Source organism: Manduca sexta, unplaced genomic scaffold (assembly GCF_014839805.1).
Source record: "Manduca sexta isolate Smith_Timp_Sample1 unplaced genomic scaffold, JHU_Msex_v1.0 HiC_scaffold_169, whole genome shotgun sequence".
Lineage (NCBI taxonomy): Eukaryota > Metazoa > Arthropoda > Insecta > Lepidoptera > Sphingidae > Manduca > Manduca sexta.
Window position 1 is genome coordinate 1 of NW_023592579.1, and position 13,868 is coordinate 13,868.

The following is a 13,868-nucleotide window of genomic DNA, read 5'->3' on the forward strand; positions in this document are numbered from 1 at the left end:
ATTTAAAACAATATCCCACATCGATCGTATTAATTCATTCACTATAACTCTAATCCGAGGTGAAAACCTCCAGGCGCTCCACTATTAGGCAAACTCTTCTTACATAAATACTGCATTTAAGGCACAGAAGAAATGCATTAGATCAATGTGTGGGCTTTATCAAACTGATTCATGTAAGCCATACTTCAAAAACCTGAAAATCTTAACGCTTCCTTCTCTATATGTCTATGAAGCATCTCTCTTGGTTCGATCTGATATTAACAACTATAAGACTCTAAAAACACGAGACATAAAACTAAGCTATGTACCCTAAAAACTATAACAAAACTGTAAAAAAATAGTATATTTAGTATTGGGAAAAAAAATTATAATAAGTTACCATTAACACTTAAAGAAACAGGTCCACCTCATATGTTCAAAATAGATTAAGAATGCTTTTGCTAGATAAGACATATTACTCGATAAAGGAATTTCTTGATGACAAAATTTAAGAAGAAATATATTGTATTATTTCATTGGTATTAATATATTAATAATAAATAACATTATAAATTAAAAAAACTATACAACTTAAAACACTGTATTTAAGCATATATAATGATAAGCAATATAATAAGGGAACTGTGTATATATCATTTTAATAGAAGTTAATGAATGATATAAATGTCTCCATTCACTCATTTGCATGCCCAGTAAGGGTTGAATGTGGCGAGATCTCCCATCAATACATAACATCTGTATAATCTATGTGGCCTGTATTCGCAAATAAAATGATTTGATTTGATTTGATTGATTTGATTTGATTCTATTAGTAGCATGGTAGAAATATTCTACTTAGCCATAAGCTAGTTTTATACGAATGAACGACGAGCAAGGGTCTCGTTTTAAGGTACACGACTACCCATTAACAATGGCAACGTCACCCAAACTATGAACTATAATGCACTGCGTGGCACTTCAGCGCTCATCATCTAAGTGCTGGTAGGATATAATTCCGCTCGGATAGCAACCGTAAACAAGTTGTTAAAACCCGACATAGTGGCAGTAAATGTGTCGCGTTCCGTGGTTACTCTGTGTATATTATCATCTCTTGTCAGTGGACGCTCTGATTGGACCCGTACATACCGTCAGGTGTAGCAGTTGGGTCATTTTCCTAATACCCTATAGAAATAATTCCACTGGCTACAACACTTTTTCGGCTTGCTAACGCTCAGCGAACATTCGCCTCTGCAGTCCGTTCCATACCTAACTAAGCTATATTGTGATTGGTGTTAATTTTTCTTCTTCCAGATGTGCCTAGAGAAACTGATCTACAGCTGTCCGCAGATACATAAAATATACGTCTTAATACGTACGAAGAAGAATCAAAATCCTGAGCAAAGACTACAAACAATGATAGATAGTCCGGTATGTATACGATAGCTGATTGTAACAGTTAGTGTGCGAACTCCGAGGTGAATACATTCAATTTCAAACACCAGTTTCGCTAGACGTTAGCCGAAATATTTTAAGCGTATGGTTTATAACATCAGTGGCATAGCTAGGCATGGACGAAGTGGGCCCTTGCCCACGGCCTCGCACTTAAATGGGTCTCATGAGACCTCTTTAAGTGCGATTTTTCAAATATACCTGCTTTTCAATATACGCACAGCACATTTGTATTTTTTCAATTTCATAAATAGATATATGTTGTTTCAAAGCATGTTTGGTATGATAAATTTATTGGGTAGATCTTGAGAACAAAGAAAAGGGCCCCGACTTTGCCCGCGTCTATATTAGTCCATGCTACGCCACTGTAGAACTATATATTACATATATAGCATAATATAATAATATATATAACATAATATATTTAATGATTGCTTATGTTTACGCGAATGTTAGACATTGAAATTAAACTAATTTTCGGATTCTATCGCGGGGGGGACTGAGTCCCCGTGACCATGAAGGCTGCAAAGTCTTCGAAACGTCGGGAGAAAATAAAACACCAATACCGCGATAGAATCCGAAAATTAGTTTAATTTCAATAATATATATTTACAAGGGTGCTCAATTCATTTTCCTAGTTTTTTTTTGTTACTTGATTATAAAATTCTTCGTTTAGTTTTAATTTTTTTCCGTGTGTTTGTTACCGGAATATAATAGACTATGACGTATAATCCGCAAAAAACCCATTAGTTATTTTTCCGGGTTTAAAGTATCACATATACGCCTTTACCTTGAAGGGAAAGGCAGAGGCGTATCTTGTGCACCCACTCTCCGCCGTGTATTCCGTCCAATAATGTTTTAGGGGGCGAGTCTATCGACATATCAGGCATAAAATCCAGACTCCGCGCTGATACTGAGTAGAAAAACCGAATATTACTTTGCACGGCCCGGGAATCAAACTCGAGACCTGAGCACTGCAGTACCGTAATACAACTACGCCACCGAGACAGTCAAAATATTTAAATGCAGGCGGAGCTCGATCAAAAGCCAATGAATAACTCATTAAGGCCCGGCGCCATAGACTGAGCGGCACTACAAGAAATCTTGACTAATACAAACACCGACTCCAATTACCACTATTCAGACGGCACGTCGCAGAACTAAACGTACCAAAGCTACTGTAATCATCTTAACTTCAGGCAAAGATTTATATATTTATTTATAAAGAGTGGAGGCCACGTACAGGCAAGCGAAATGTCGGACGCCCGCCTACAAGGTGGACGGACGACTTGGCTACGGTCGGAGGAGGTCGCTGGATGCAGGCCGCTTCCAACAGGTCGACGTGGAGATCCTTGGGGAAGGCCTATGTTCAGCAGTGGACTTCCTGTGGCTGAGATGATGATGATGATTTATTTATAGAAACGCCAACAGTATACATATTATTAATAACTTATATATTTAAAGTTTCTTATATCTTACGACAGAGTTGTCATAGCACAATATATTATCTGACATGTATACACCCATAATAGGCATTTACAACATTCTCCACAGCATGGGGTACAGTCGGAATATTTCGTTTGTGTTAAGGAAACCGTGTATTCGTTAACAAAAGGGAAGGTGGTGCTAGTAGTAAGTAGCGTTGCAAATCCTGCGTAGAATCTATATATATAAAAGAAAGTGGGATTAGTTACACTATTTATAACTCAAGAACGGATGAACCGATTTGGATGAAAATTGGTGTAGAGGTAGATTAGAACCAGGAGACGTGACATAAGACGTGGTATAAGAAAGCAAAAATTGGTATAGAGATAGTATAAGTCCCTGAGAAGGTAATAAGCTACAATCCCGGAAAATATATAGTGGGACTTTTATCCCGGAAAGCTCCTTCAGGCGGGCGAAGCCGCGAGCAAAAGCTAGTTATAAATAAAGATCTTTAATGCATATTCCTTTAAACTAGTAAATAAGTTTTTTTTATAAGAATTAGCTATGATGTCCACCCTAGGCTATGCCTGTATCGTAGATGTCAAAACAAAGTTTAATAGGACAAACCAGACAATACAGAGTTCTTTTCTTTTACGAAGTTGCAAAGGCTTTAATTAGTTGTCTTTGATATTTACAATGATCTGTTCTGTACTACAATAAATCGACTGCTTCAGTGGCGTAGTAGTAATTGTGCACGGAACGAGAACAGCTACCGCGTTGAGGTCCTGGGTTTGAAGCGGTTTGAAAATAATTGCGAGTACATTTTTCCATCTTAACAAAATCTCAGTGGCAGCTCGAAGTCAGGAAGCTGGCGGTGGGATACCCCGGCCTCGGACAGTACGTAAAGCCGTTGGTCCTGCGCCTGATCTCTCTCCGGTCATGTCGGATTGCCGTCTCACCGAACTATGAGAGTGAAAGAACAGAGAGTGCACCTGTGTATTGCGCATATACTTATGCACGATGTTTTGCGTTCTTGGCTGATCTCCGTTGAGATTGGCCGCCATGGCCGAAATTCGCTTAGGAAAAAATCAAATAAGGCTAAAGGAATGCTGGTACAAAACTTTTTTGCTTAGAGCTTACTGGATACGTTCCGGACTTGTATTTTATTTTTATTAATTTAGCATACCAACAGCATAACTAAATAATTTAAATTTCTATAATAACCCTACAATGTCATTGTAATGAACATACAGATCATAGGCACGCATGGCATTTAAAAATACAATATTATTATTACACTTAAATGCTACGCAATAGCCGGACTGGGTACAATATAAAAAAATAATAATAAAATTTATTTGAGTATTACAAAATAATTAAGCAACTACACAAATATCCACATACGGTCGTGTGAAATTACATTACATTGTAATGACAATATTATTTCGTATTCTGTAACATGTTCGTACTTAAATATTTATAGGTGGAGGCTTGTAATTAGCAAATTTACTTATTATGTTTTCTTTTTATCATTATGAGACATTTTATTAGTCTGTAAGCCTCCCGAGAATTAAATAAAAAAACAATTATGATCATTGAACTTTGAACTGGAATATATTAATTTAAGGTACATTCAAAAACACCCGAACCATCCCTCCAGTGGGCAGCTGGTCTAAATGAACACATTATTACGTCATACATCAGAAATCAGAATTAATTAAGGTCGATTCCAGCGTAAACGTTAATTAAACAGTGTTGATCCATTGTATCGAAACACAACAGATGGCAATTACTATTGTCAGCTAATTATATGAATAAATGAGTAATTTACAATAACAGACTCTTGAGCAATTGAGATAAGATTGAATTTCCTCCTTCATATTGCAATAGATCTCACTCCTCAAAATATAAAGCATAAAAACTGAGGTTAGAGGCCCTATTCCCGCCTAATGGGGCTGAACCGTCACATTGACATTACGTGCGTTCTCATCGAAGGATAGCTTTCAAAGGTAGTTCAGGTGAATAGGCGAATTACGGGGCTTTTATCTATACGGCTATCGAAGTTGTAATTACAATACAATTAGTAACCTCACCGCTATCTCGTCAACATCAATAGAGCTACAAGAAGACCTATGTGGTATTGACACAATTGTAGTGATCGCATCGCAATCACGCAAGATGGCGGTAAACGATCCTGGATTACGCTTGCACAATTTGCGCGACGTGCAGCATATATACCATCTCCGAATAGGAACTGTCGGAGGGGCCACGGCCGGTCACAAGCAACATCTGCTTGACTGGAAATCCTCCCCCTCTATAGAAGAATGTAACCATCTGTTCCTTACAGCGGCATCAACCCTTACGCCGCTACAAAATTGTCTTTCGCTTAGAATGCCAGTAATTGCAAAAATACGGATTAGTTCCCGTAGAGGGAAGAACCCCCCTGACCCTGATGTAGAAAAAAAATATAAAATTAAAATACTAAAAATGTATAATCTCATATATTAAAAGAGTTTTAAAATTGGGAAGATGGTCATACAAAAAATTTGCGCTTATGTGATGGTTACTCAATCTATCATGAAATAGCAAAACATCGATGTGAAATACTTCATATTTTTCATTATATGATTTGGTCTTTCTTAATGCAAATATGAGCATAATATTTTCTGTAAATATGTTATTTTTGTATTAATATCTGTGGACGCTGTGTCATCTTGCCATACAGACATTTCAAATAAGACAGAGACTTATTACCAACTGGTAATAAATTTTGGCGCCTAAATTTGGCCCTGATGTCTATAACTAACTATATAGTGTAATGTCTTTGTATTTCTGCCTTATTTGTATAATAATATCAGCCCTGTATTATACTTAGTCTGGCCATAAATACTGTTACACTTAATTATAAAAAAATATTACATTTGAATTTCGAATCTGTCATTTTTATACGATTGTTCATTGTGTTTTCTCATTTTGGCGCCAATACATTGTAAAATATTTTGCGATATTAAAATGGTGTGGGGTGATAAAGAGAACCGAATCGCTGTGATAGCATTACACAAAGTAGGTATGGAGCCAAATGCAATTTTAAAACTCTCCATACACTTGGTATTAGTAAAATGTTTGTGTACCGGGCTATTAATAGGTACAATGAGACCTCCTCTGTTTGTGACAGAAAAGATCTGGCCGTCCACGTAGTGTTCGTACGAAAAAGGTGGTCAAAGCAGTAAGGGAAAGAATTCGAAGAAATCCTGTCCGAAAGCAAAAGATTTTATCTCGGGAAATGAAGATAGCACCTAGAACCATGTCGCGTATTTTAAAAGATGACTTAGGACTTGCAGCCTATAAGAGACGCACTGGCCATTTCTTAACTGATAATTTAAAGAAGAATAGGGTGGTAAAATCGAAACAACTACTGAAGCGGTACGCAAAGGGAGGTCACAGAAAAATTTTGTTTACGGATGAGAAAATTTTTACAATTGAGCAACATTTTAACAAACAAAATGACCGTATTTATGCTCAAAGCTCTAAGGAAGCTTCCCAATTAGTCGACAGAGTGCAACGTGGACATTATCCGACTTCAGTGATGGTTTGGTGGGGTGTTAGCTATGAAGGAGTGACTGAGCCATATTTTTGTGAAAAGGTATCAAAACATCGGCACAAGTGTATCAAGATACCATTCTTGAGAAGGTAGTTAAGCCCCTTAACATCACCATGTTCAATAACCAAGTATGGTCCTTCCAGCAAGACTCGGCGCCGGGTCATAAAGCTCGGTCCACGCAGTCTTGGTTGGAATCGAACGTTTCGGACTTCATCAGAGCTGAAGACTGGCCGTCGTCTAGTCCCGATCTTAATCCGCTGGATTATGATTTGTGGTCAGTTTTAGAGAGTACAGCTTGCTCTAAACGCCATGATAATTTGGAGTCCCTAAAACAATCTATACGATTGGCAGTGAAGAATTTTCCCATGGAAAGAGTGCGTGCTTCTATTGATAACTGGCCTCATCGTTTAAAGGACTGTATTGCAGCCAATGGAGACCACTTCGAATAAGCTTTTTATATTTTTAATTGTTTTATATTTATGTATTAAACTGACACACTGTAAAAGTAATAAATGTTATTTGCAGTTAACAATTTTCTTTTTTCTTTATTACAATATTTATGGCAAGACTAGGTATACTTGCCCACTGCTGAGCACGGGCTTCCTCTACTACTGAGAGGGATTAGGCCTTAGTCCACCACGCTGGCCTAGTGCGGATTGGTAGACTTCACACACCTTCGAAATCCCTATAGAGAACTTCTCAGATGTGCAGGTTTCCTCACAATGTTTTCTTCACCGTTAAATCGAAAGATAAATTCACAAAGAATACACACATAATTTTAGAAAAGTCAGCGGTGTGTGCCCTTGGGATTTGAACCTGCAGACATTCGTTTTGGCAGTCCGTTCCACACCCAACTAGGCTATCGCCGCTCTCCGTATTATTATATCCTCCCCCTCTCTTATTTGTATATTTATTGAAAAATATATAAAATACATAATTCTCAGAAAGAACGACGTTAGACATGGGACTACAATAGAATTAGTAAATAAATTGGGTTCTTTTGTACAGCGTGAACAATTTTCATTTGTTTTCATGTGTTATAAACATCCTGTTTTTTGTTACATGCGTAGATCTATCAACTTTAAGCAAAGACTACAATAGATATAGGTCAATAAACCAGCATCTTCATGGCATTCATACTTACACAATTTTATACAAGTTATAAATCATATTATAATTGAAGGGACAGACAAATAGAAGCGAAAGAAACATCACGCCTTACTTATTAAATTTATAGGTGCATAAGCATTGCGTGATTATGATTTAATGCATATTTATTCACAAACATGATGAAACTCGCGCAACATTCGGTTGTTTCGTATGCGTCATCTTTTATTTTTAACTTCCTAAGTATCATTGTTCTTTAGAACAACTTTGCCGACTTCAATTAGTATAAGATTCTTGGCATCCACGTGTAGAAAAAATAAAAATACAAAGACCATGTCAGAACGCGTCAACTTTAAGTAATACCTATACCTATACAATATACATATTGCGTGAACGTCTCCAAATTATATTGTGTTTAATTTTCAGCGCTTACGTCATATTTAGCTTAAGTTATGTGTATGTTGAGTTTCCTAACTTGGGCCTACATTATAGCTATAAGGTATAATATTTCAATTATTGTAATTGTAGTGTTAAGTTTACTGCAAAACCCAATAAATAAAATAAATACCTGATAGTGACTTACAAGAATACTGACTAGTTAACTTCTACAGGTGTTCACAAGAATCAAAAAAGAACGACCGGAGGATTTGAGCAAAATCGTACCAATCCCAGGAGATATCGCTGCACCTGATCTGGACATCAAAGCGGAGGATGAGGCTATCTTGATTAATGAAGTAAGTATTTAATCACTTTTAGCTTAGTTGTATCCGGTTTATGCAACATGTGGGATCACCGAGTGTGACATCTAAAGTCAATACTCGCCCATACCGAAAAAAAATCTCATACGACGATTGGGTCCGTAATTTGTATACGTAACTGCCGTAAAATACAGAACATTGCGTTTTTACGCATCAAATTGTAATACTCTGGCGATGCACACACTCCAGTTTACATGGAAGACAAAACTTGCCACTTTAACACAGTTAACAACACCATAGAGAACTTTGAATTACAAAGTACTGCGTGGCACTCGGTCGCCACCAGTATCAGTGTGAGTACTTGTATCAGCCTAATGCTTATAAATTAATTTTAGGAATCCGCGCGATAGCAATCAACGTAGAAAAAATGAAAAACTCGCCATAGTGGCCCATATGTCACATTCCGGGATCAGCCTGTTCATATCCCGTTTCAAATAGGCCTACATAATGAATACCGGCGAAGGATACCCTTCTCTCGTCAGTCGATACTTTCTTGCCAGGACGACACTTACCATTAGACGTAGCGAAGTAAATTGACCGTGCCTGAATAAAAAATCTATCCTACGTTTTGTTTCATACTCATCACGCCTTTAACCCCAAAGAGAAGAGAAGAGAAGACAGAAGCGCAACCTGGGCCCCGACGTTTCACCATGTGTATTCTGTCCCATGATGATCGGGGGCGATACCATCCTCATATCTAGCACACGTCACTGATTAGCGGCAAAAAAACAAATCCCAAAATCCATTATCACTTTGGTTGACCCGCAATTCGTAGAAAGCTGTGACGTGCCGCCCGACGAAGTAGTTCTTAAGTATGCAACTTTTTAACCTTTCAGGTATCAGTAGTGTTCCACGCTGCAGCGACAGTAAAGTTTAACGAGCCTTTAAGCGCGGCACTCAACGTTAACTTGGAGGGAACGAGAAGAGTCTTTACTCTCTCCCAACGCATGAAATGTATTAAGGTTAGTTAAAAGTGCAATGTGGTTTTGAAGCAAGGTAAACCAGAATTTCTCATTGACATGCAATCTTATAGATCAAAATATTTATTAATAAACAGAATTCTAAATTTCTGAACATCATTAAAAGCTGAGTAATCTCGTTATGTACTTCAAACAAGAAGAACAAGAAACGCTAGCACAGAATATGAGCGAGAGTATCTTATGTAAGGCAGATGAGCAAGGATTTTTCGAAAATTAATCCATTAATATAAACAAAATATGCAATTTCCAAAGAACTCCATCTTTTTTAAAAATTAGAACCTAATCCGACAAATTTGACTTCTAATAAGTATGTCCTGATATTTTTCTGACCGAAATATCAATCGGATAATTGATTAATCATATCGAAACGTAATTACGTATTGTTTCAGGTTTTTGTTCACATTTCAACTATGTACACTAATACCGATAAAACAGTGGTCGAAGAGATTGTATACCCTCCCCCCAAAGATCTGGGGGAGGTGTACAAATTCGCCAGGAACTACGGAGATGATGCGGAAAAGGTTTCTAAGATGATAGGTATGTTATTAACACTTACAAATACTAATATTTGAAATCGCCTCACCGCGCCGCGCTGTACCATGGTAAAGCGACAAACGCGGCGATATCGTCCCGCCTGTTTCTGCTGCCCGGATGCCGCTGCTCACGTCAGCTCGTACCACTCCAGTAAATGTGATGCGTTCTGGAGTCAGGCTGTGTATATCCGGCACAATTGTATTGAATGGCCAGAAATTTGCTGGTGGTAGGATATTTTTTATCCGCCCGGATAGCGATCACTGTACACAGGATGTTAAAACCAGCCATAATGGCCCACGTAACTGTGTTGCGTTTCGGGATCAGCCTGTGTATATTCGGTTTCAACAGGCAGGCATAATTGTGTCGACTGCCAAGAGGTAACCATCTCTCGTCAGTCGACATTCTATTGGACTCCACTCCACTTACCATTAGGGTCATATCGCCGTGAACTTATGAAAAAAATCAGGTACAGTGTAGTCATTCTCCACGCCCATATAAAAAAATAAAACGAAGCAAGCCTGGATATGTCTACGTCACAGATATACGGCTGGCTCTCAACGCGACCCGGTAGGACTAAATGATCTTCCAATCCTATTAGTTTAATATAGGATACATCGTTTTTCAGAGGGACGACCCAACACCTACACATTCACGAAGGCGCTCACCGAGACCATGATATCAGAGAAACGTGGTGATCTCCCAGTGGTCATCGTGCGACCTTCCATAGGTAATATTTTTTGCCGGTAGTAAACCTATCGTATGCGAAGTAAGAGCAGCAGACCGGGCTCTGTGGCGTACCTTGGGGGAGGTCTATGTCCAGCAGTGGACTACAATGAGCTGATTATGATGATGATGGTAATGATAATACGAAGAGCCGTATATTAGGCACCAGAGTTTATTTCTACGGATTAGTAGCCAAGCAGTGTTGTGTTCCAGTGTGAAGAACGTTGTAGTCAGCTGAGCATGCTTACTGAGCATTATAAGACGTCTAATACCTTAGGGCGACTTCTTTCAGATCGAAAACATCAATGCTTGCTAAATGCTGTTTGGTGGCAACAATAATTAAATCATTATGGCGATACTTACCCAGTCGGACACTCGTATACGAGAAATCATTAGCAGTGGTCTCAAATAGGTTGGCGTAATTGTGTTGACTGACGAAGTATTTAAAATAAAACTATTTTGGGGATTTAACGCGGTTTTTATATTAAAATTTCCTCCCGACGTTTTGAAAACTTTGCAGCAGTGGTCTCGGGGCGAACCCAAAAGTCCGATAAAATCCGTAAAATATGCCTGACATTTGTTTTAACATAATAAATCATGACGAGGGATTATTATCCCTATCTTCTGTTGGAAAAAGCCTACAGCCGTCCCTAAGGCACCGAAGATGTACTCGGCGCGGCGGTCACCCAATATTTCCATATTTCGGTCCTAAGGTACGGTGAACCCGACATAACCGCTCGGTCGCTCCACACAGATTGGCCGGTAGTTTAAGGTACTTCGCGAAACCAAAAGAAAGTACAGTGGTGTTACTTTCCGGTGCATATAAAAGAAATATATTGAAAGTTTCAAAGTATTTATATTTCTATTTCAGTAACACCATCAACTCAAAGAGTTGTTCCTAGGCTGGCTCGGACAACTGGTACGGCGCCACCAGTTCTCTCACAGTCATAGCTAAGGGCATCTGTAGGGGTGTCGTCGGAAACAGACGCAACATACTGGATCTTATACCAGTGGACTACGTGTCAAACCTCACTTTGATATCAGCTGCTAAGTGTAATAGGTAATCTATTTTTATTCATATAGATGTGATGCTTTCTGAAGATTTGGAACAACAATTGTCTTCTTTTTATCCCAGTGTGTGATATGTTTTTGGGAAAATTTCATTTTATTTTATTGGCGATAGACAATTATATAATGAGACTTTGACTGTAAACGACAGTATAGGTAATTATCCAGTGATTAATATTATATATATATATATATATATATATATATATATATATATATATATATATATATATATATTACAGACCGATGCAGTGCAAAAGATCAATAAAAAATGGGTATGGGTATGCTAGATATGCAGAGGCACAACCACCCGCTTTTCATTCTTATCTTATTCTGCTCTTTTGCCCTAGAAAAGCATACAACCTCAATATTGTGTTTAAAATTCCATTCGCCCTTTCAGCAAAGGTCAGCTCACTGTGCTAAATAGCTGCTCAAGCCATGTCAACCCGATTACATGTGGAGAACTTGTGAAGCTTTACACACAACAGAGCGTAAAGGAAAGATTTTGTGAGTATGCAAGTCATTCAACTATTCTTTTAAATTCAAACAGCAAAGAGAATATAAACAATGTTTGGTAACAGCGACTTCTGTTTCCTCTAACTAATTATAGAGCTCAACGATTTTGTGCTATTATTGTAGCAAATATTCTGAATTCAAAAATCATTCACGTGTCTTCAGTATCCAAACGTCTTCCAAATTCTAATACTTAAAACCAGTTATATATTTAAAAAGCTCTCATCCCTTATTTTTCACTTCAGACAGTCTGCCGTTTCCTGGAGTAATTCTGATGACGAAATACAAATGGATATTAAGAGTAATATCTTTTAATATGAAGACAGTAGCTTTCGTTGTGGACCTCGTTCTACGTATTATCGGAAGGAAACCTAAGTGAGTATCCATAGTATTTTGAACGGTAGGTGAGATTGTAGATTAATTGTACATGAATGGAGAAATTACGAACATGGCGAAACGCCATGTTTAATGAACATAATGCCAGCCACCATCAAACGACGTCTCTCATAGCTTGACATTATTTTAAACTGCGTGCCATCAAATTCTATAGTGAAACTAATGCTAGAATAAAGAATTGTTGATATCACCACAATATCTTTTATAAATTATATTTTAATATCTATTCTTTTTCAGATACGTAAAGTTAATAAAAATGTCAGACTACGCTCGCGATTTAGTTGAGTATTTCACGTCTCACTCCTGGGTCTTCAAGTGCGACGAAGTCCGCGCCCTCTACGCCTCCCTGAGCCTTCAAGATCAAAAGACTTTCCCCTGTGATCCATCACACATCGTCTGGAACCAATACATACCGTTATATTTTAATAGTGTTAAAAAACACTTACTTGATACGCAGAAAAGGTTTTAATTCTCAAAATCCGAATGTAATATTTTAGTTGGTTAGATTGGTTAATCAGTTTTATGGCTTATGATAAAAATATGGTGCTACAACGTGGTAAAAGAATGCCGTCCCCGGCTCCGCATTCTCGCGGATGCGCCTAATTACATAAATAACCAACAAAGGCTGCAAGCGTTACCTACACATACTGGATTTGCTCGTTCTGAAGCCGCTTGTCTTCCGTTTCGTGCCCTTCAACTCCGAAGAAAATTTACCCAGAACTTGCGGGAAGGCGAGGCGAAGTTACATGGTTATAGGCGTGGTTTTAACTACATCCACGCCCTCGTGTCTCCTCATTAGCTCCTAGAGAATGTGGATCGGGCATTATGGTCAACACACGTGAATGCAGTACAGTCGCTTCGATGAAAATTCGCGTTGTTATCGCGCAACCGTCTTCTGACTCCTCCGTTGTAATTTCAACAACAAATGAAATATATTGTGATGATTCTGAATATCGTATGTAATAATTTTGGGATATGAATGTTTTAGTTTATTAGTCACAACAAAACGGCATAATATGCCATTAATCATAGTGGACCGAGATATAAAATAAGTATTATAGTTATAAATTAGTTTTAAGTGGTGAATATGTAAAAATATGTTTAGTTAGGTACTCGTTTTACCCATGGCGACGAAGCGATGTGCCGCGCGAATCGTATCGAGATATCACCGCGTGAACTCTGGCAACAAGTCTGCGCGTGGTCTTAAATATTGCCATTACTGGGAATAAACTAATGTCCAAGGATAAATAAAAAAAATATTATCGAAATGATTCCCAAATAAAGCAACAACAGACGTAATTGTCAAAAAAAGTGTTATTTTTCTACTCGACAGAT

General features: G+C 38.0%; 1 protein-coding gene across 1 annotated transcript; it reads left to right on the plus strand.

Annotated features, from left to right (window-relative positions):
- Positions 1–1,290: 1,290 nt before the first annotated feature.
- On the plus strand, positions 1,291–13,285 carry LOC119191604 (putative fatty acyl-CoA reductase CG5065; the record flags this gene model as incomplete). The annotated part of the gene is given in 10 exon segments (XM_037445492.1): positions 1,291–1,407; positions 8,173–8,295; positions 9,156–9,281; positions 9,689–9,836; positions 10,459–10,560; positions 10,849–10,877; positions 11,459–11,616; positions 12,025–12,131; positions 12,383–12,512; positions 12,771–13,285. Coding segments are annotated over 10 exon segments (1,272 nt in total), but the record flags the coding sequence as incomplete, so codon positions are not given.
- Positions 13,286–13,868: the final 583 nt, after the last annotated feature.